Source organism: Cydia splendana, chromosome 21 (genome assembly GCF_910591565.1).
Source record: "Cydia splendana chromosome 21, ilCydSple1.2, whole genome shotgun sequence".
Classification (NCBI taxonomy): Eukaryota; Metazoa; Arthropoda; class Insecta; order Lepidoptera; family Tortricidae; genus Cydia; species Cydia splendana.
Genome location: NC_085980.1, coordinates 2,925,756 through 2,949,953, shown reverse-complemented (window position 1 = coordinate 2,949,953; position 24,198 = coordinate 2,925,756). Strand labels below are relative to the sequence as shown.

Sequence of the window (24,198 nt, the reverse complement as noted above, 5' to 3'; positions counted from 1 at the left end):
TCTGTCCCGGACCGTGTAGACAGTTGTTACCAACAAAATTTCGTTTGACCTCCGGACGCCCTTGGCATGCGAGCGCGCGCCAGCGACCGCGGTCTGAGCGGTCGGTCCGGAACCGTGTAGCCGCCCGACGCCGACCGCACTAGGCCATTTCGCTTGAAGGACGCGCCGTGTGCGCTCGTGTGGTTAATAGCCATGCCATGGGTACTCAGTAGCATTTCTAATAATTCATCAAATACTTTCCTCTTCATTCTCAGAAAGTTATGTATGTCCCCGTAGCGTAGTCCAGTGAATTCATTAAGTTGAAATGACTCAACAAATGCCGTTTTTTGAGCCAGCGTTTCATTCATATACCCTTTTCTTTTTTTACAAACTTTTTATTAACTTGCAATATACCTAATGTAAGTATGTAAATATGTTTTTATGGGTCAAATCTTGCAAGTTAAATTAGACCCACTTTCTAGTTTCCGATGGAGCTGAAAATTTGCATACATATATAAGTCGGGTGACAATGCATTATTATGGTACCATAGAGCTGATCTGATGATGGAGACAGGAGGTGGCCATAGGAACCCTGTGATAGAATAACGCGACCTATTTGTGTTTGGGGTTTTTAGAATTGTCTCGACGAGTATTAGATGCATCTGGGAAGAAAAGTACAGTCAGCGATAAAAGCTTGTACCAAATATTATTTTTTTGCCAAAAACTTATTTTTTTGTCATTGCACTAGTATGAGTAGGTTATGAAATTTGGCGCCCCGGCCAATAAGTTTTGCCGCCCCAGAAGTGAAGGAAGAAAAACAAAATGCAATCCGCCAGGGGTGGCATACGCCGCCCTTAGGGCCATACGCCACTGAGTAGGTACTAATGCCACGCCAACTTTCTGAAAGATTAGGGGCCATTTTGTGCGCTTGCAATACGTGTTGTCTGTCCGCGAGTTCTGAACACACTGTGGTTTGCCACCGTCTAGCCAGACAACTCAGACGGACCCACACACCAAGGACAGTAGGGCTACCGCCAATACCGAAAATCGTCAATTGCGGGCATTTTTCTCTGTCACTCTAATTACGCCTTCATTGGAGTAAAAGAGTAAGATCCCCGCAATTTGCGAATTTCGGTTTTCGCGGTAGCCCCTCAGACCTAGGTCAGACGGTTAGTAGGCTTGTCGGCTGCCGTGTAGCAGGGGCTTTAGGAGACCGTATCATATTTCGACTTTCGACTCTATCCTTCGAGCAACACGGAAGGGAGGCGGCATTCGCACTATTTCCTCTCTGCCGAGGTACAAGATTAGCGCGTCAATCTAATCTAGCGCGGGTAATAAAACTAGTTGCACTTGGATTTTTCACTAGACCGAGTCCAGACGCGCGCGTAAACACTGCTGCACAAAAATGCCTGTTTGCTCGGTTTTTTGTTTTAAAAGGAGGTCGGGGACATCAAATTTACAAAAAGAAAGTGTTACATTTCACATGTAATATTTTTTTTTTACATATCATACGTTTAATTACATTCAAACACAATTATTATATTTTAGTCTCATGTAATTGTTGGATTTATCGATTTTGCTCGCTCAGTACAAATTGCGGATCAGTAGAGCGACAAATCCGACGTCTCATCTCTCAGAATACAATAACATACTTCAACGAAAATTCATTCATTCATTCTTTTAAAATTATGGCTTCAGCCCATTGGGGCTATTTCGCCAGTGTCAAGGTCGTAGTAGCAGGGTAAAACGATTGAAATTGTACGGTTAGTACAAGACAGTGTACGGTGATTTAGCTCTTGTAAAGCGATAGCGGGCTTTACAAGAAACACGTGGACAACCGGCCGTAGACTCCAAAATGATGGTTAAACGTGCTTCAAGATAAATTCTCCATTCACTGCACACTATCACATTACTTTACTGTATAATAGGCTATCGATATTACACTTTAAACAATATTAATGAGCAAAAAACGAATCAATTAATCTCGCCGCGTGCCATCAAGATGGCGCTCGAACCGGAAGTCCTCAACGAAAATGTGTTAGTGTGCGTGTTGTGACACTTGTCACTCGTCCGTACACAAAAAGAGATCGAGGTTTGCAAGATTCGTCTTTGACGTGTGTCATTTTCTATGTATTTGTGTCATCATTACAGATTGGATTTTGTATGTAAATGTGTGAGAAGTGCGACTGTGTGCACCTTTCCCCCCGCGAAAAATGGCAGAAAGATTTGTACGGTGAGATATCGCTTGGGCCCCTCCCTTCCGATGTGTCGGAAGCCGGTGTTGCTCGAAGACTCTATCCCAATAATGCTATTTTAAATAAATACAAATTACTCGATCTGTCCCAAATACCTAAAATTATCATTTTAAATTCTGTGACAAAAAGATATTAAGCCCCCTCCAGACTATGCGCGTGAATCGCGGGCGAAGCCGCGAACGCGAGTGTGGCGTCGATTTCGCAGATTGTTCACGCCTTCGCGCCTTGTTCTCCGTTTTTTGTCGGTATTTCGGCCCGCGTCAAAAGAGACGCGAAGCGCGAACTTGCAAGACTCCACATTACACACTATTTTGGCTCTTCTGTGGCAAGATAATTGTATAATTCGTATGAGTATAATGATTATATTATATTAAGCAGCTATATTTTACGGTTTCACAAGAAAACAAAATGGAAAAACAGCTAAATCACGTATGATACCATAGATAACTAACAGTTAAACTCGATCAGCTGATGCTTTTCCGCCATCTTGCCGCAAACCAAACTGCGAAATCGCTGTGAAGTGTGCGAGTGTGGAGTCATACGTCAACTTCGCGATATGTTCGCTCCGCGACGTCGCGGCGCGATTCACGCACATAGTCTGGAGGGGGCTTTAGTACATAAAAAATAGTAGGAGATCCCACATATATGGTCGACCTTCACCAATCTGTCTGATGGATGAAACTATGAAAATATGAAAGAAAATATGTTCCAAAATATAAATAAATAGGGTTGCCTAAAGAAACATGGTCAAGCCAATTTAAAAAAATTTTTAGAACAAAAATTTTTTTGTCAGTTTTCACCGATTTGTCTGACGAAAGAAATAAGTTTCAATGGAAAGTATACAACTTGTACAAGTTGTACAACATAAATAAACTAGGTTGCCTATCTTTTTCCGGTCACTATTATGTGGTTTCCGTGTTTAAAGAGGTGATTTTATATCGATTAGTGCACTCATCTGTTTGACGCTAGTGAGAGTAGAAGTGAATATTTTACGAAATAATCGCTTTGAAAAAACAAAATGTATGTGAGGATTTTTTTTTCGTTTCAACCCTATGGTGTCGGATGTCGTTGGATAGGTCTTTCAAAATGAACAGGAGTTTTAGACGAACATTTTTTGATAAAGTGAATATTTTCGGAAATAATCGCTTTGAAAGAAGTGTACCTTTCTTAGGGGCTATTCATAAATTACGTCATTTCAAATTAGGGGGGGGGGTCTGGACATCGGATGACGGTAGCATGAAATAGGAGGAAATGGGGTCATTTGAAGCATGATTTTTGGATGATTATAGGGGGGGGGGGGGTCCAAAATCGTCAAAAATCGATGACGTAATTTATGGACAGCCCCTTATGTGTATACATATTTTATATGCACGTGTATTTGCAATGCCCTTGTAGGGTAACATGTTGTAACCTTATTGTACTTGTAGAGTAAGATCAATATGTGAGCAATAAACATATTCTATTCTATTCTATTCTATTCAAAATGTGTGTGACAATTTTTTTTATCGTTTCAACCTTATAGTGTGAGGTGTCGTTAGATAGACCATTTAAAATAAATAGGGGTCTATAAACAACATTTTTTAATATAGTGAATCATTTCGGAAATAATCGTTTAGAAAGAAAACAAAAGGTTTTTCCTTCTAACTTTTGAACCATTAGTCCAAAAAATATGAAAAAAATCATGTAAATAGTGCCTAAAAAAACTCATTCAAATAAAATAAAAACAAACTTGATCAGTTAAGCCATTTATGAGTTATCGCTAAAAGTCTTCCCTTCTTATTTTATTTAACAGCCTGGCAACCCTTATTTGTGACCGGATTTTTGCAGGCAGCCCTATACCATTGTATTTGCAATAAAATTACCATCATTTTGATGTATAATTCTAGCGTCAAACAGATGAGTGCAATTATCGATATAAAATCACCTCTTTAAACACGGCAACCACATAATAGTGACCGGAAAAAGATAGGCAACCTGGTTGATTTATGTTGTACAAGTTGTATACTTTCGATTGAAACTTATTTCGTGCGTCAGACAAATCGGTGAAATTTGACGAAAATAAATATTTTTTCAAAAATTTATTTAAAATAGCCTTGACCATATTTCTTTAGGCAACCCTATTTATTTATGTTCTGGAACATATTTTCTTTTATAAAATATAAGTTTCATCCGTCAGACGTATTGGTGAAGGTCGACCATATATGTGAGATCTTAGACCAAAAGCAGATTTAATTTGGTATCAAATACCTCTGCTCAAACGCACCCTTGTAACGGACATTTTGACGTTTATTTGAAATCATATTTGCATCTCTTGCTCGCTTGAGTCACTGTCGCTCGCTTCAGTCATATTTCATTTCTATTAAAAAACGTAAATAACAATTTATAATTTACTAAGTGCAGGGTATATTTCACTAGTTAACATGGATTAGATGTGATAGTGGTCAGAAAGTGTCAACATGGCTGTATCCGCGCAGCGGGACCTTGTGAGCTCGATGAAAACAGAAACATTCCTGAATGTTTCCATTATCAGCAAGTTGTATCCTCTGCCTTCTGATTTGAAGCAATTATTCCATAAAGATGCTTTGGAGAAGCTCACACAGAATGTATTTAATCCTCTTTCGTATTATTTAGTGTCTATTGTGGACCCAGGAAAAGCGTCATCACTATCATGGCCTTTGTATGATACCAAGACAGAAAGAGCTTATAGAAATGAGCTCTCTAGCTTTATAGCAGATTACAGTAGTAAAGGCTTGCTTTCTCCGGTAATGTCATCGTATTTGGTGAATCCAGCTTGTTACAAAGTGACTCTGTTTATGTTTCAACTATCCCAATTGGCTGTACAGTGCACACTTAAGTCCATGATGAAAAAAGACCAACAAAAAAAGCTTTACGCTGACATTACGGAAAAATACAAATCTCAAAATCAGGAAGGTTTTGCGCAAGCTATTGAGAAAGAAAATGAAGTTGTGCTGCTGAAGTTATCAAATTATTTAGAAAAGAGAAAGAATTATGAAAGAATAGCAGAGTTATTTCGAAATGGAATCAGTTCGATGGAGGATAAATTTACTAAATTAAAACCTAAGGAGAAAGTTGCAAGTTTAGTGGACAGCTTTGTAAAAGATAACACAATAGATGAGGAAACTAAAGCAAGTATATTAGAGATTAAGAACTTCCACAAACCTGCCCAATACTTCAGCAAATGGCTTAAAGATACGGACTCAGAACTGGATAGATTAGAAACGGAATGGAACACAAAAATGTCACCAATCGTAAACTCAGCGTCAAAAACAATGGCATTAAGTAAAGAATTAATAGAACGGCAAACTGGAGAGGCGGATAAAAACTCTTTCATACTTGAATATAATCCGAATACTGATGACATCAGTACAAAAGTATTACAAGAAAAAGTGAACAGTCAGCAGAAATATATACTCAAAAATATAGTGAAAAATGATCGGTTAAGTTTCCCAAACTTAATTCGAGGGTACATAGTGGCAGTGAGTTACATTTTAAAGAACAGACAGATTGGGGATGAGGTAGTTAGGTTTAATAAGTACTTGGAGCAGAGTAATATGAGTTATTTGGAGATGGTCGAGGCTATGAGAGCTTTGACGGAAAGATTGAGAAATGCCGAGGCTCGGTTGGAGGTAAGAATATTTTAAGTAGCTTGTAACATGACTGTCTTAAAATTCTGTCAGGAATTTCAACCAATATATTTGCCAAATCATTTTCCATTGACAACTTGTGAAACTGTTGAATTTGTTTAATATTTAAATATGTCCAATTGTTACGTTTGACACAAAAAGTTACTATTGGTAGTGAATTTGTGTATGTGTTCAATACCATTTCTTGTCAACCCAAACCATACCTACAAGTATTTATAATCATCGTTTTCCTCCACATTTGAAAGTCATTTGTACAAAATGTACTACCTATGCTTAAAAAATCAAGAAGCCAAAGCTATTCAAAGGGAAACCCAAAACAATCTTAACTAACAACATTTCTCTTTTTTTTCAGCCATCACCACTATCTTTCAACCAGTCAATATCAATAAAAGACATCAATGAAATACCACCACTACCTGATCTCACGGATCTTTCAATGAAAAGGGACAATAACGCATACCTCGACATGTTCACTCCTCTCGGCGCAACCAAACAACACTTCAACTTAAGAAGAACTAACACAACATCTTTCGTCAAACCGCAGAACAGATCCTTAATGTACCAAGCACCTAGAGATGATTTCCTGAAGAACTTCATATCAGGTCCTTATGATCATCGGAGTTCAACTACGAGTGTGCATAATTTGTCAATAATCTCACAAGTACAAGCGAGAAGCAATGAGACTATCGCCGAATGTTCCGCAGGCTTTACGAAACAACAAATACAAAGATTACTGTCAACTCACAAGAAATCTAGTAGCACGAAAAAACACAAATTCAAACTTGATAGACCGAGCATGATAATCAAAAAGGGTGGCTTATTCAATGCTTCGAATACTTCAAAAGCTGGTTTTAATATCTCAAACACTTCGAGCGAAAATGGTCTGTTCCGGTGCCATTCCTCGCCAAATCTGTTTGAGAATAAAGATAACAAATACGCTAAGAGGAGTAGAAAACTGTCAATCATGCAGGAAGGCAGTCCTTCTCTTTTAGAAGTCTCTGGTATCATGGCATTGGAAGAAAAAAACACCCCAAAGAAATTAACAATTGTAGAGTCTCCGAATTTTCCTATACCAACTTTAGTCATAACGCCAGCAAAAGCTAAAATCATAGACAATTTGAATGACAATATAAACAACATTGAAAATAGCATAGAGTCTGGTATAGCGTCTATATGCTCAAAGAAATCCATAGATAATGACAATGATACTCCAAAAAGCAAGATTCCAGTGCCTATAAAACAACCAAGCTCTATAGAGAAGATTATTAATAGATTTAAAAAGGTACGCGCAAATGTTATTGCTCAAGAAGCTAAAGATGATGAGATTAAAACTATATATGAAGAAAAAGAAAATTTTAACGCAGTCAACGTGGACGTGTTCGCAGCAAATAAGGTATTATTACCAGACCTATTAAGTCCAAGTTGCAGTATGCTATCGGTGAAAGGGAGTGACTTTTTGGAGGAGATTTGCGATGACATAGAAAAGACTGAAGGCAGGAGGCCTAGAGAGAGTTTAGGGACGGCTTTAGGTGTCGATAACACGTTTTTAGACCAATTCGATCTAATAGACTGAGCTTATTTATGACTTTTCAAGTAAAAGATACCAGATTGTCAGTACCTTACCAGGTCCGGCCCAGAAGGACGAATTTGCTTGTATCTTCATACGAAAAACCTGTCAAAGCGTCCTTATGGTGTGGTACCTTTTATTAGAAAAAGTCACATTTTTTTTACACACCATGGTTTTGCTAGATTCCAATAACTTCATAGTATATCAGCATACATTTTTGGAATCATTAAAATAATGTGGTCAGTTTTGAAAAATATATAAAAAAAATTAAGATTCATTAGGCTGAAATAGATATTAAATGCATATTAGAATAACAGTAGCATAGACTTTTGACCTAAATTTTTTTGCAGGTATTGGAATCTAACAAAAGCTCCTTGTATATATTAGTATAGGAACTGCTGTTGCTTTGTATGTTATTTGTTAATGAATTTCTCAATTAATGTTCTACTTTAATTATGTAGCTATGATAGGTTGAGTAAATACACATGCCTTTAAGAAAATTTAATCATGAATTTTCAATGCCAATTGATTTGAAATGTCACTTTATCTCTTTCTATACATAAACACTTTTTGTAGTAATGATAAGGGGCTGTCCACAAATGACGTCACACGAATTTTACGATTTTCGAAAAGCCTCTATTTCACCTTTTTCATATTCTGCTTTCCTCACATTTATAATTGTACAATATTTCTCCCTAAAAAATTGACGTAAGTTGTAGATGACCCTTAAATCTACAATCGCTGTCAAATTTATTGTTAAAAGGAAACTATACTGATGTAGTGTATAAAGGTTTTCCTTCGTATTTTCTCGGAGTACTTTTTGTACCGAGACTGTCTGAAATAGCAAGACAAGTTCGTACGTTTCCGTGAAAAAACGATGAAAAATAATTATGCACTGTATCTGTAATTAATTGAAATCATTATAATACTATATAGCCTTATTAATCCCTTATTAGCTTGATTAAAGCTGTTTTTCTACTAGTCGACTGTAATTCTTGAATTAAGATTTCTTATACCAAACTGCAATTGGGTATTTTTAATTAATTTTCAACTATAATATTCATATCGATACAGTTTAGTCAACTATAATGAAATTGACCAATCACAGCTCGCCGCCATCGAACGACGCGACGCGACGAAACAAAACCATAGCTCAAATTAATTATTTTAGGTTGTACAGTAGAAACAATTGGTTCATAAGTCAGAAACGCGCATGTGACACCCTTAATATAGCAACATCCATAGACTACGAAAACCACTTAGTGTTGCTTGTTAGTCTCCATAGGCTACGGTGGCCAAAATCGAGAAAACAACTGTCTAAAAATTGAATTTAGCGCGGAGCAAGTACCAGGCCCTCATGAGTTACGAGAAGGTGTCGTTTACCAACGCGGCGGCCGGGGCGCGTACCAGTATGAAGGTATCGCGGCTGTTCGCGAATCTTAGCTGTATACTTTTGGTTTGGTTTGTTTGTATGATTCTACTAGTTTAAAGTATTATTTTTGTTGACTAGTAGAAAAATTATTGTATACAATAGTGATATAATCAAGCTTTTCAATCTCGTACCTTACTTAGGCAACTCAGCAAGCTTCGTTGCCTAAATAGGGTACTCGACTGAAAAACTCTATTATATCACGATTGTATAAAATACTATTATAGACTTATATAACACTTCTTATACATTTAGTTTCACTCTCCCATAACTTATTGCATAAAAAACAGTATAGCATACTAATATGAAAATACATAATCATAGTGTAAGCAGTTGTTTAATTATGCTCCCTCTACTAGTTATATTTTTGATTAATTAATCGTTGATCAATGTATGATAATATTGATAATTGACAGACGTGGTTATCGATGTCATAACCAAATATATGATCACGCGTCATGTTGCGGAATTTCCCTGAAACGATTTTTTTCATACTAAAGTGAACTGTCACCCTATAGGTACATGATCGAGAATAACAGCGCCCTCTTGACAATGATCATTTATTACTGGTCAGGCTTTACTTGACTAATTAGTCAAATCGGTTCCCCTTTATAAGTGTCAATGATTAGCCGTTATAGAATTTATATGGAAACGGAAATGAAAATTGTGACGCCACGGTCACCTACTCTTTATAGTCCAGTCCGATTTAAGAAATAGAAGAGCCAAAAAATAAACTTTCGATCTGTGGGATATGTTGGTGTTTATAATCTGGCATTTAAAAAGGAATAATAAGGACATAATAATTAATTGGCAACTCAAGTTTTAGATCAGAGTTAAAATAAACTGTTAATTAGACTGGGTGATAAGAAAACACTACTTTTATAAAAATGTTTATTACAAAAATAAAACACCTTAATTTAAATAAAATATTTCCAAAAATAAGTTAATATCTTATAATTACAAAAGCTGGCTTATACATAAAAAACTTCGTAATTGTACCTAATTTTACATGAAAATAGTGCTTTGTCAAATATTGAAAACTTAATGCTTAGAATATGAAACATATAATGGAACTTCTGTATATTGTACTTGTTAAGTCAAAATACTAATTTTACTCATCGAAGAGTTATTATATAAATATTAAGGGGCCCACAGATAACCAGTTTGCCGGGTGATATCAGCCTGTCAGTTAATCGCAAAAGTTCCGAACAACTGACAGGCTGATATCGTCCGGCGAACAGGTAATTAATCTGTGGGCCATTTTACACGTAAACCTACTTGAGCCTTCTACTCCTAACTTGAACATCAACTACAAGTAATACAAAAGATTAAATTCGAGCTATGCATCGCATATCGCATTTTAAAAGATTTAATAACGACGGCAAGGCGAGAAAACTGGCACTTTTGTTTATCTTTAAATCTTTTCAAGATTTCCAAAGACAGGACTCTCACAGGGTCGCCATGATACAACAAGCGACATCTCGTTGGAGACCTACCTACTGATCCAATTACCTACTTAATAAAACAGACAAATCAAAAGGCTTTGTCTGATGAATTACTTAATAAAAAAAAACAAAAGTGCTTTGCTGTTGCTATAAGTACTTTGCTTTGCTGATACTGTCAAAATCCCCAACGCTAGTTTCAAATGTAAAATATGTCTGCTGTTTCATTTTCTTGCCATTTCAATATGCTCTTATTGCTGTACTCCCGCTTCAATCCTCGGATCATTCTCCTCAAGTTTCACCATCTTCTCCGACACTTCCCAAAGCTTCCTCGCCCTTTGCGGATCAGAAACGGACTCCGACAACGCGCTCTCTGCACAATCCGAATAATACTTTCCAGTAACCTTCTCAAGCTGTTCATCTACAGCTAGCATAACTGATGTCTGACAACCCTGGAATGGAGTCTTGAAGAAGCATTTGTTGATAGCCCAAAGACCCCAGCTTAAAGGCGCAGGGACAGACCTCCAGATTCCGCTGTCAATCATGCCTGGATGAAGACAGTTGGCTGTAACTCCGGTACCTTCTAAACGCCTTGCCAGCTCTTTGGTGAAGAGGATGTTAGCTTCCTTTGACGCGTAGTACAAATAGCCTGGTAAAGTTGATGTTGGGTTAGGATTTTCAAGATTAAACGTAGCTAGGCGATAAAGGGAAGAAGCGACGACGATAATTCGTGATGGCGCGCTTTTCTTCAATAAATCAATGAGAAGATGCGTTAGCAAGAAAGGACCGTAATGATTCGTAGCCATTGTTAGTTCAATGTCATCCTGAGACTTGTTTCTCTTGAAGGTTTCAGCGTAGCCGGCATTGTGGATGAGCACGTCTAGTTTTTGGACGTTTTTGTTGATGTCTTCTGCGAAAGCGCGGACGGAGGAGAAGGAACTGAGGTCCAGCTTCTTCACTTCGACTTTGGTGTTCTTTGTGGCGTCGATGATTTTCTCTGGAAAAGGAAAAGGGAAATATGAGGAAATGTTGAACATGGTGCAGTCATATTTTCAAGAACGGTACAGAAACTTGTTAGATTTTGATCGGTATATTCCATACCAAACAGCGTTGTAATATATTAAAACGGACCTGGCAAAAAAGAGTAGAAATTAAAAATATATATAAATTGATTTGAAAGGGACGACACTATTACAGTGTTGCCACTTTTTAATTTCTACTCTTTTGCCAGGCTGTACACATATTAGTAAACCACACAGGTAATATCGACCTACTTAGAAGTAAAATTCTAAATACTAGCATAACCATCTTAAAAACGCAGACTCCGAAATTCCAGACCAAAGATTGTCAGGGCAAAAAAAAAATTCAGGTATCGGGTACGGTTGTCCACACTAACTAATATTATAATATGTGTCCACGGATGGTCACTTGGTCAGCTGTACGTACCTAGTATTGGAGCTCACCTTTAACTTTCACCACCGCCCCGACATTCCAGCAATGCAGCAGCAATGATGACCAGCTTGGTCAACTCCTTAGCCGTTTCCCGGCTAATGCTGCTGGTTCAGCCGGTCACGATGACTGTCTTGCCGTCCAGCCTGGCCTTACCGCAGGTGAATTGTAGTTTATCTCACCTTTAATCTTCTCAGCCGCCTCAACATTCCTACAAGCCATGATGACCGTAGCGCCCCGCTTGGCCAACTCTTTGGCCGTCTCCCGACCTATACCGCTGGTGCAGCCGGTCACGATCACTGTCTTGCCGTCCATCCTGGCTTTACCACGGTAGCGGCCGCAGGTGTATTGCGCGTATAACCTGGGAAAAAGACAGGCTAAAATATTTTACTGGTATTTAGAAGTATCCGGTTCGAAGGACCAGGTGTGAGTTTACGCTCTAAAAGATGATTTAGCATAATCATTTTGATCGTTGCGCCATCTGTTGCCACCACAAGCGAGTTTCGGTATGCTCTTGCATTAATAACTAGATGTAACTAGTAACAGTTTTGAGGCTTTGGAGAGAGAGGTACCTGATTCCGTGGTTGCCAAAATAAATGGGGAAACCCTTCGAGCAACACCGGCTTCCGAAGGGGAAACCATATCGTGATATAATTATTTAATTTTAACGAATTAAATTGTGCTCAACATCATTGTTTCGTAAATTGTTTTGTTTTAGGAGAGCCACTACCCTCCCTACTAGTAATAGTAGTATATCTATTATTACTTTTTGCTAAAAACTGCGACAACGCAATTTATCTTTATCAACCCTCCAGACATACTCCAGGCCGGCAGCGCCATCTACTGTCATAAATAAATTACCTGATTCCGAGGAGGACGGTGAAGACGCCAAGCACAGCGAGGATGACCAGCACGATGAGGAGCGGGAACACCCAGAAGATATAACTGGACCTCCAGGCTTCTGCCACGATCATGTCTGGAACAGGTGAGATTTTATTTATACATGTAACATTTATAATAAAATTAAGAACGATTAAATCTAGACGTCACAATCACAAATGAACTACGAGCGGTCGGGTTGGGCTGGAGCGAGGCCAGAAGGGTCGCTGAAGATAGGAAGGAGTGGCGCGAGCTAGTGAAGGCCCTTTGCACCTCTGGGGTGCCGTAGGACAACAACAACAAATCTAGACATTAAAATTTAATTGATTAAGCATTTCATTGAATAGTAATTATAGGTAAGATTAAATACAGTAAAAAATAAAATGTCAAACTTAAATTAATTTTAATCAAGTTTTTTTTTTCGTTTTCATTTTTTAATATAAATAATATATTTAATATGCAACTACAGAAGCTATATATAAAATAACTTTATGATAAAATTTAAAATAGAAAATTAAATAAAAAATGTAGGAAGATGTAAAAGTAGACTATGCCAGTGTCTAGCTATCGGACAATCGGATGCTGTTGGAGCTCTCACGTACACGGCCTACACGTCGCATAATGATAGCGATCCGTTTCCGGATTATGGCCTGGAAACCATCTATTTGTCTTTATTAGTTAGGTACGAGTCATATTTAGTAGTTCTGGAGATGGGAATCTTATTTTTGTTTCGTAGTTTATTATTGTTATTTATTTATTATACAAGGGAGCAAAGTTGTTTACCTCTTCTGCTCATTTTCCTCTCAACCACAAGCGTAGCGAATGGTTCCAAAAGTGGAATCTAGGTACCGTTAGCTTATTGTGGTTCATTTAATATCTTGCTTGCACTAACTATATGTAAACAATAACTTTAGTCTCTTGTTAAACGAATATCAAAATATTGGTTCGGTGCCAGTGAAGTGATGCTTACCACGGCACATAAATCACATGTCACAAAATCTTCACAGTCAAACGGGACTAAATCGCGTATAATTAAGTTTTTTAATTTACCTCCGAAAGTAAAAAATAATGAAAAGATGCTTTAGTAAATACCTAATAATGAGTAAAATTCGTGAAAGTTTAAATCAGTGTCATAATGAAGTAGTTAGTTAATTGAATGATTACGTACGTATATTAACAGTAACATTTATACACACAATTATCATAATATATCTACTATAATTCGTTATACAATCACACATTTTTTTCACACACTTTCACTCAATAGATATTTAGTATTACCGAAAAATAAAACAGATAATTAATCCATTGGCAAACTCGGACACTAAACTAAAGCGTCGAATAGAATGATAATTAATTAATTACAAAATACGTTTCAACAGTTGACATTGTATTTGAATAGAATATAAATTAGTTCTAAATGACGCGTGACCTAATTGTATGAATTCAAACGCTCTGTCATATGAAATGGGTAAGGTTTTAACCTAGAAATTAAGTACTTATAGAATACCCTAAGATTATTTTAGCCTATCACAAAAGACCTAAATAAATAAAAAATAAATAAATATTAGGGGACATCTTACACAGATCAACCTAGCCCCAAACTAAGCAAAGCTTGTACTATGGGTGCTAGGCGACGATATACATACTTATATAGATAAATACATACTTATATACATAGAAAACACCCATGACTCAGGAACAAAATATATTAATCAGGAATAAATGACTATTGTATGGGAAACCGCTTGAAATGGCAGATGGGTACAGTTAACGGCAGAAGTTTTTCCCAAGTGTTAAACAAAGGCGACAAAGGTTACCTATACCTAACTATCGTGGGTATTCAGAAGAGAGTGCACAGCTATCTAGCTCAGCATCGCCCAAACTATGGGTCGCGACCCATCGGTGGGTCGTGAGCGAATATTAAGTGGGCCCTGAAACTACTAGGGAATTTGAGCGATTCCATAATATTTCATGCCCCCTTTTTAAAACAGCCAAGAGGTGGGTCTCGAATTTGGCAGTTTTTCTTAAGTGGGTCGGAGCCCAGTCAACTTTGGGAACCACTGATTGGGTTATTCTCACTGTCTAGTTTCCACCAAGTTCTTACCAGTGCTAACTACTGGGATTTCTTTCCCACCTTTTACCACTGATGGTAACTACTGGGAAAATTGAAATTTAACAAAATGTTGGTGGTAACTAAAGGAAAAAAAAATCCCACCTTTTACCAGTGGTAACTACCGGGAAACCACCAAACCGAGTTGGTGGTAACTACTGTGATTTTTTTTCGCAGTAGTACCAGTGGTAACAACTTGGTGGTAACTAGTGGGAATAACGCTACTGATCTAGCTAGATGAGATGTTAATAATAGGCCGCGACAACGCACGGTACCCACTAAATGGAGTTGCAGGCGTCCATAGGCTAACGTAAGCACTCAACACCGGACGGGCCGTATTTGTTTATCAAAATAGATATACCTACCTAAGTATATTACAAGCAGCCATAAAGGTATCAATGCAAAAGATGTGTCAACTAAGCTTTGTTTAGGTACTAATAATTAAGTAACATTCTTACTCAGAAAAACATATATGGAGAATTGTTTAAATCCAAATAAATACAAAAAAGGTTCCGCACAACCTCCACACATTGTCAGCACTTTCACTTATTTAAATGACTATTTAAAACGTGATAAAGAGAAGTACGACATCACGGAACTCGCTTCTTCAAGGGTAACCTAAAATACTGGTTTTGACGTATATACCATCGTTCACACTGTTAAAGGACAGTGACACTTATTACAAAAGGAATAAGGCCCACCAATGACAGCTGCTGTTTGTACCATCGTTCACACTGTTAACTGTACATCGGTGGACCTAATGCCTATTGTAATAAGGCCCACCTATGGACAGTTAAGACGACGATGTCGTCATTATGACATGCCTAAGAAGTTGTTTGATGACGTTGATAATTGGTGACATTCTTCATTCATCGCTTACGATAAAGACGAAATTGGCATGTATTTTTATACGAATAACCTGTCAGCGCGCCCTTATGGCAAGCGAAAATATACTACCTTTTGATTGAGAACGTCACAATTTGTGTAACTTTACCGATTCCGGTCACTTTTCTGTGACAATGTACTTAATTTAGGTTTTGGGAGAAGGACCCACAAAAATTTGTCGATAAAATTTTAATTCTCTGCCAAAAATTTGTATTTTAAATGAATATAACTGCCAAATTTTTGAGGATGGATCTTATTCGATAAACTACGTCCAATACCCATGGTAATAACTTGACATTATTTTTTAAAATTAAAATACGAAAAAAAACATGAAAAAAGCATTTCTAATGTAAGTACTTACCTACAGTTGTCGACTGTGCGGTATAAAAAATGTTTTCTTTTATACCTATACAATAAAACCACTACTTTCTTAAAAAAAATAAAAATCTTACTTTTGAAAAATTATAAAAAATAGAAATAAAAATGTTTTTCTACTTAAAAAACTTATAAATCACATGTGCAAATAGTGTGAAACCAGATACTTAAATAAAATTCTGAATAATAAATACTTATTTTTTTGGATTTCATACAACTTTGAAAAATTTCAAAGTGTTGTAGCACCCCCTTGTAGTTGAGATAAGATTACAAAACTTGGCGTATTTTGTCAACATAACAAGTGTAACAAAATGAGGGGGTGCCGCTTCTTCTAACTAGAGTTTGAATTTTTCCCATACAAACGTGAACCACCCTACTATACATATATTTTTGAAATATTGAAGAAATATTAATTTTATACAGCGTATAATATTTTTTTATAATTTCGTTATATTTTTCACTTTAAGTATGCATTGTTTTCCTATTAACCTTTTGGACGCCAATGACCGATATATCCGCACCGCAGGTTCAATGCCAAAGACCGATTAATCGGTCACAGACCACAGAGCAACATAGACCGACGTTGCATATGCACGTAATTATGTGAAAATATGCTACGGCCCGTAAGATGGGAAGCCATAACTGTCCCAATGTGTTAAGGCCCCTGTACATATTGGGCCAGCGTTGGCCAGTCCAAGGGACGCAGCCATGCGGTAGAATGAGATAGCAATATCACTTGCTCCCTCTAACGCATAAATGCGTCCCCCAGACTGGCCCACGCTGGCCCAATATGTACAGGGGCCTTTACAGCGGTGTCTAATATGTGTCCCAATAAATATAGGTTGGTATAGGGATATCAAAAATATCATATAGCTATGGTACTACTTCGACATAAAGTCGTTTTTATCGTAGACAACCAAAAAACCAAAATTTAAAAAAATAAGCCAAGTTGTTGAAGAATGTCCCTTGTATTGAAATAAGTTTCCGAAAAATTTTTCATTTGTGTCGGATTTATTACAAACGAATACATTTATTTTTACCTCACAAAAGATACATTTAACAATATTAACTTAAGAAACTAAAACGCGTTCTGAGCCATGCCGGGTCCAAAGGTCCCCATCACACTAGCAGCGTTACCCTGCTTGTACGGCGATGGATACAAAATTAAAACACGAAATTACTCACGTTTTTCACTAATGTGTTCAACACACGCACAATATACCGTTTATAATATTCTATATACTTACATTAATTTAGACCACAAATTAAAATCACGTTAGAATTAACCACACAACCTCACGCAACTACAAAAAAGATCATTTGCTTACAACTAAAGTTCGTAACCTGAGTTCTGTATCCCCACTCGCTTACTATGTACTAACATGATATATTTACATACCGACGGACGAATACGGAACTAAACGTTGTTCTTAGGAAAAGGTACCAATAGCGCTACTGCCTTAGAGATGTCATTAGAAATTGTCCTTGTCGACAAATTATAGATGGTCAAGCAAATCTTGTCAGTAGAAAAAGGCGCGAAATTCAAATTTTCTATGAGAAGATATCCCTTCGCGCCTACATTTTTCAAATTTGCCGCCTTTTTCTCCTGACGATCTAGTTGACCAACTATATAAATATGTAGTTCCTTTTGCTTGAAAACGACAAGTGTATGATACACTAAGGGTCATATGAAGACAGTGGCGCCACTCACAAGTGAATATGGAAAGTTGTTGGTAGCTAATGTAATGTGAAGATCCATTAGTAAACAATTTTCTGTTTGACATTGCATTTCTTCCGGCAAATGTATTAAGTAACTGTATATTAGCATAATGATTATTATGATGACGAATTATTTTGACACTTAAAGCTAATAGCTATTTGTTTTACAAGTGGGCAAAGTTGTTGTTTAACCGCTCGTGTTAATATTGATACTCGAGCAAGCGAAAGATTCCAAAATTGAACCACGAGCGTAGCGAGTGGTTCGAAAATGGAATCTTGAGCGTTGCGAGGGTTTCGAAGCACGAGGGTAAAACAAAATTAATTTGCCCCCGAGTCAAACTCATTTTTTTTTACCACACCAACCCGAAGCAAATATTAAATGTAAAATATCAAACAAAATCAAACCAAATCAAATCCAAATAAAGTCCAAATGAATGTTATTAAATATTTATCATCCAAAATCATAATTTAAAAGTTAATTCTACCAGCAAACATAAGAAAACAACTCAAAATTTGCATTTCATTACTTTGCCTCATATGTGAATAAAATGCAACTTTGCTATCAGTTTTTGAAGTGCAAAGTAAGCCTTTCCGAGCTGGTGTGGTGTAAATTCTATCTCACTGGTGGTTTCTGACTATTCTGTCACGATATAGGCATATGTAGGTATATGTGTCCGCGGCCGGCAAAATGTCCCACTTTGTCGCTTGCCATCTTGCCATAAAGACGACAACACACACACACACACACACACACACACACACACACACACACACACACACACACACACACACACACAAACAACACAACAAGACAGTTTATTCGTATAAAGATACAAGCAAATCTAGTCCTTATGGTACTCGTAAGCGACAAAGTGGGACCTTTGACTAGACTTCGACACATATATATAATATACTGATGATGATTATATCATTATGATTATAATGATCTAATTATACAGGGTGTTTGGTACATCGTTTCCCAAATTAAAACGGCAGATAGGTTGAGTCATTTGCTATCTACTCATGCCTAGAAAAAAAAAATTGCCATAGTTTTTTGTACTACTGCGCAAGTAAAAATTTGAAATTTACGAAAAACTGCCATAGAGCTGAAAAAGGAAAGTACGCAAAATTAAAATTTTCTAGGCCTGGGAAAATATTAGCAAATGACTCAACCTATCTGCCGTTTTAAGTTGGCAAACGATGTACCAAACATCCAGTATATATTTAACTCCGTATAAGATAAGTAAATTCTTTTAATTTAATTCGTGTTTTAATCTTGTAATAAATCCGACACAAATGAAACATTTTTCGGAAACATATTTTAATATGTTACCTAAGGGACATTCTTCAAGAACTTGCCTTATTTTTTTAAACTTTTTCTAAAATATATTATCTACCTAATTATAATAGTTCATCAATATACATGAATTAGGTACATTTGGGCTTACATTGAATATAGATCCATCTCCAAGTGTACTCCAAAACAACTTCGACCATAGAGTTGTGTTACTTGTGTTTGACGATGGCCCACTCAAACGATGTCACCATCGCCTTCGCCAATATGGTAACCATTGCAGCTTTTCAATCCTTAACTTCCTATCTCTATTTCCGAAAAAAAATCACGCCTAATTTCTGTAACTCCCTTTTTACAACTAGGTGCACGGCAGAGCACGGCCAAGTCTCGTAAAACATGCGTAACCATCGCCACCTAATTTTCATCAACTACAAAACAACTGAACCATACGAATTATTAAGTTTAGTAATTAAACTATGTATAATTGGGCGTCGAATGAATTCGTTAAATATTCAAGCTGTAACGGAATGGAACTGTATCAACCGTTTGATGCATTTTACTTTCCAATTTAAAATGCTGCATAGTTTTTTATAGTTTCATTTTCAATTGTATTACTTATAGGTAATTATATATTATAAACACTCGTATAACTAAGGTTTTTCTTAAAATAATTATTTCACGAACTGAGTCAGTAGAAGTACATAGTAGGTAAGTAAAAGTTTTTTGATTAGTAAATACACAAAACTTCTGACCAATCATAGGTACGTCACGTCAGATTGTTTTTAAATGTATGCGCGAAAGTTTGTTTGCCTTCCCTTTGGCTCTGTTGCTGGAGTCAAAATCTTAATCAATAACATATATAGGTACACAAATGGGACCCTTGGCCTCAAGCCAAGTATTCCAAGCGCCTATAGATCGTTTTTTAGCATTAGAAAAAAGGTAAACAATCTTGACATGTCTTTTTATTGAAAAACACTTTTGAAAAATAAGACACGGTAAATTTGTAATAATTATCAATCTTATTACATTATTTTGCTTTCACAAGTCTCTAATTTTTCGGAGTCTTCTTATTTTTAAAGAGCGTTTTTCAATTATAAAAGACATGTCAGGATCGCGCAGTCTTTTTCTAATCCTAAAAAAACGAACTATATAGAACTTTAACGGTAAATGCAAAACAAAACTTTACTAAAATATACCAACGAAAAACATGACATGTTACGTATACGTCTTGTATACGTAGATGTAAAATGTAAAACTATTGTTATACTTATTGTTAGTCTCAACTAACTATAGGTAATATAATAGGCGCGTTATTCCCAGCAACAGAGTTTATGAGAGGCAATCACTAGTTAACAATTAAAAGTTTTAATAGCTTTAGTGCAGGTGCAACATGACTAGAAACGTGACAATGTATTAACGACTCTTTTATAGTTATGAGGTCACAAAGGTCTTAACACGTACATCTTCTTATTTAAGATGACAAAAGGGAAAGTTTGCGAAAGCACCTGCGCTCCGCCTACATACTGTTGGTTTATTGCGAAAGATATTGATGGATATGACGAGAAAGATATTCAAATTCTAGCTACCCAAAGGTTGTCTGGAAGAGATCGCTTTTTAGCGATAAGACCGCCTGTTGTTTACCAATATTTCTGTTTTTATTTATTGAGGTGTGTAATAAAGAGTATTTGTATTGTAAATTTTAAGTTTAAAAGTGCAATATATACGATACGTGTAAGGAAACTTACAAAAAAATAGGATTAAAATCTAAGAAATGTTATATTTTAGGTGTCAATGTCAATACCTAGCGCCAAAAAAACAGAGTTTTGTATTAAATTAGATAATTTGAGATTTACGTTTTTTTTAGAGCTATTAGTGTGCCCCACTGCTGGGCAAAGGCCTCCCCTCTTTCCCGCCACTTGTCTCTGTCTAATGCACACTCCCGCCACTCCACACAGAATGTATCGAGGTTGTCCCGCCATCTCCGTTTGGGTCTTCCTCTGCCCCGAGATCCATCCTGTGGGATCCAGTCCGTAGATACTTTGGCCCAGCGTTCTGGGTGCATTCGGCAGATGTGCCCTGCCCAGTCCCATTTCAGGTTTGCGGCCATCATGCCCACATCCACAATGCCAGTTTTGGAACGCAGTTCGGTGTTTCTAATACGGTATTTTACGTATATATGGCGCCTAATATGTCAATGAAATCTGTCAATGTATGGCAGAAACTAGGCACAGATTTGTCCGTTGCAGACCACGATTGACTGATTTATCCGTCAGAGACATTTGCCAGAGGGGTTAAATTATCCTTTAGGCTCTAAACCTTAATTCAAACTCTGACAATCATTTTTCAAACCCAAAAGCGCTTCTCTAAAAATAAACGAAATACCTTTGGGCAACAAGTGATATGCGTAATCACACAAAAAATAAAACAGAGTTAGACCAAGAAAAGTCTGCAGCGATTTTGATAGCCCATGCAGTGCAACTGTTATTTCAAACGTCAAACTTCTATGAAATTATGACGTAAGTATAAATAACACATGCACTGCGTGGGCTATCAAAATCGCTACAGACTTTGGTGGTCTAACTCTATTACGCTCAACAAGAAATAGCGGACCGGACCGGACGGCACCTGTTTTTGTAAAATAGTAAAAGTACAGCCAAGTCATTAGAAATTGTGGGTAATTTGACGGACACGATGCAGCTTTCTCGCCACCGCAGACCAAACACAAAACACCATCGTTTATTCTAATTGAAATGATTTGATGAGGCAATTAAAATGTCATTTGCTTATTATCTTAGCAGAACAGTTGTATAAGTACGTAAATGTTATTGTAGAAGTTTTTGTTGGTGTGTACTTGTAGCAGACATCCATATCATCAGAGGTCGGACAAATCATCGCAAAACCATAAAAATTATTTATATCTCAAAATAGGACAAGATTTATTAAACTCATATTATGTACAAAGTATCTTTATAAATTTTCCAGATTATACTCAAAAACTGCAGTTCAAAATTGTTAAAAAAATTGTATCATGTTCAATACCATATTTATTATTGCGATAAATTGTCCGAACTCTGCATATCATTATACAGACTGTAACGTTTTTAATTTGAATATTTGCTATATGCACTATAAAAAATGTAAGTAATTGACAAAGGTTGGTTTTATAGATTAGTTATTTAATTATGTTTTATTTAAATTAAGGTATGTAATATATTACTCGTAAGTTTGTAGGTATGCATTAAATTATATGTTAGTGACAACTTACGATAAAAACAGTACTATCTGATCACAAATACCTACTCCATGAAAAATACTAGGTTTTATATGTTTCGGCCGCCCGGTGGTAAGCGGTCACCGTAGCCTATGGACGCCTTCGGCGATTGCGATAGTTGTAATGCGCCTATCCTTTCTTTCATTTCTCCATTTGTGATGTTCTCAATCAAAAAGTACCAACCATTCAAAAAACCAACCCAGTGTGTCTACGATTCTAAAAATGCAATTAGTGAATTCCGTACAAGCAAAACGAAATATCTCTAAATATCTTAAGAGCACTTTTTGAGTTTGCGCCCAAAAATATATACTTAATTAAACTTAGTTTTCGCCCAACGTGCGAACCCTGGGCCAAAACTCAAAATTCGCTCACTGAGCAAATTCTAAATAATATTCCATAAAGTCATTTATCATGCCTTATTTTTATTTTTCAATATTTTTGGATCAGTAGTTCAAAAGCTACCTCCAAAGGGGGACATATTATACTGTATAAGAAGTCGGAGCGATTATTTTAGAGATTTTTTTAATGATTAAATAACGTTTCTCCAAGATCCATTTTATTTTTGAAAGACCTCCATGGAAATGTCATCTCAATGTGTGAAATGACTCTGTAGAGCTAAAGCTTTATTTCACCACTTTGCCGGATTAATTTCAGATTTATAGCACTAGAATGGTCTTAAGATGAGGGTATCAGAATACCGATAATCGATTTATGAATACGTATGCTCGTTTCACCTATTTTTTTAAATACCAAATATCAATTAACCTAAGCTCATAACACCTAATGAACTAATTACCTAATGCATCTTTCCGCCGGCGACGGACAGAAAGATCGACAAACAAACTAAGTATAAGGCTTCCTAAACTCCAAAACCCTAAATGATATCGGGTCACTAAAAAAGTATCCACTCACCGGCTGATTTATCGTCTCTTCGACAGAAACACTTTCTCAAGTAATTTGATATAAAGTCACGTGTACGCCCGTCTGCGGATCTGCTCAAACTGATTGGTACCCTGGTCATACCTGCGATGCCTCCAAAAGCTTTCTTTTATTTTCTTGCAATGTATACAAAAAACGCCCTTGTGGCTTTGTAAAAAAGTCGACGGCATCTGCACGCTTATGTTTGTCCTGAAGACTTTCTTTGATTTACTGTTATTGTATTCAAAAGTGATCTGTAGTATGAAGTCTTAAGGTTTATTAACAGTGTATTTCTATACAGTTTTCGTGAAGTTTTGTTATTTTTTAACAGTTAGATACTCGTAATTTAGGATTGCTGAATTTAAATGCTACTGTTATATTTTGGCAAAAAACTTTTGAAGTGAACGTCCTATAAGTGTGAAAATCTCAATGTTGATGAGGTAGCGGTGACTGTAATTTTTTAATACATTGTTTAGTCTTTGCTTAATGTTTGACTGTCTTTTGTGTCTAATTACGCCTCTTCTATTGTTATATACCTAGGTACGCCTATCATTAATATTATGCCAATATTTATGTATTTTTTTAATGTAGGTACATATTTTTATTTCTCGTAAAGCTTGAAACTTGGCAATATAATTATGGAATTATTTTAACCTTCAATAAAAAGTTGCCTTTAGTTACAAGTACCTACCTAATATGATATATGTATATATGTAGATCTTAATTAGTGATTTTTAAGTTTATAGTTTAAAGTAGTGAGCGTAGTGGCTCACAAAAGACATTAAATGAATTATACACATACATATAAGTACTTATATACCTACGTCTTATAGTTTCTGGATTAGTAGCATATAGGATGCCATTGCCATGGCAACAAATAAAGTATAGGTATACATACACTTTGCTATCGAATAATCTATAATCTATGCATCTGCAGATTTCCCCTCATTTAAGAGAA

General features: G+C 36.4%; 2 protein-coding genes across 3 annotated transcripts; one reads left to right on the top strand and one right to left on the bottom strand.

Moving 5' to 3' along the window:
- The first annotated feature begins 4,555 nt into the window (after window positions 1–4,555).
- LOC134801234 (uncharacterized) lies at window positions 4,556–7,705 on the top strand. The gene is made up of 2 exons (XM_063773767.1): window positions 4,556–5,881; window positions 6,252–7,705. Exons 1-2 carry the CDS (start codon window positions 4,691–4,693, stop codon window positions 7,470–7,472), a joined length of 2,412 nt encoding a protein of 803 aa, XP_063629837.1. The 5' UTR covers window positions 4,556–4,690; the 3' UTR covers window positions 7,473–7,705.
- Window positions 7,706–10,177: 2,472 nt separating this feature from the next.
- LOC134801233 (retinol dehydrogenase 14) lies at window positions 10,178–23,487 on the bottom strand. 2 transcript variants are annotated; one of them, XM_063773765.1, is made up of 4 exons: window positions 23,235–23,487; window positions 12,648–12,762; window positions 11,969–12,147; window positions 10,178–11,334 (listed from the first exon to the last, which is right to left on the bottom strand). In XM_063773765.1, the coding sequence occupies exons 1-4, from the start codon at window positions 23,341–23,343 to the stop codon at window positions 10,589–10,591; spliced, it is 1,149 nt and encodes a 382-aa protein (XP_063629835.1). In that variant the 5' UTR covers window positions 23,344–23,487; the 3' UTR covers window positions 10,178–10,588. The 2 variants fall into 2 exon arrangements, with proteins under 2 accessions (XP_063629835.1, XP_063629836.1); XM_063773766.1 differs by lacking the exon at window positions 23,235–23,487 and adding an exon at window positions 15,237–15,347.
- Window positions 23,488–24,198: the final 711 nt, after the last annotated feature.

What these genes read in the sequence shown, in the direction of transcription:
- LOC134801234 (XM_063773767.1), top strand. Translation starts at nt 4,691, where the DNA reads ATGGCTGTATCCGCGCAGCGGGACCTTGTGAGCTCGATGAAAACAGAA. An exon ending in ATGCCGAGGCTCGGTTGGAG is followed by an intron (nt 5,882 to 6,251) that starts GTAAGAATATTT and finishes CTTTTTTTTCAG; the next exon opens with CCATCACCACTATCTTTCAA.
- LOC134801233 (XM_063773765.1), bottom strand. Translation starts at nt 23,343, where the DNA reads ATGACCAGGGTACCAATCAGTTTGAGCAGATCCGCAGACGGGCGTACA. An exon ending in AAGAGACGATAAATCAGCCG is followed by an intron (nt 12,763 to 23,234) that starts GTGAGTGGATAC and finishes CACCTGTTCCAG; the next exon opens with ACATGATCGTGGCAGAAGCC. An exon ending in GGCGGCTGAGAAGATTAAAG is followed by an intron (nt 11,335 to 11,968) that starts GTGAGATAAACT and finishes TTCCTTTTCCAG; the next exon opens with AGAAAATCATCGACGCCACA.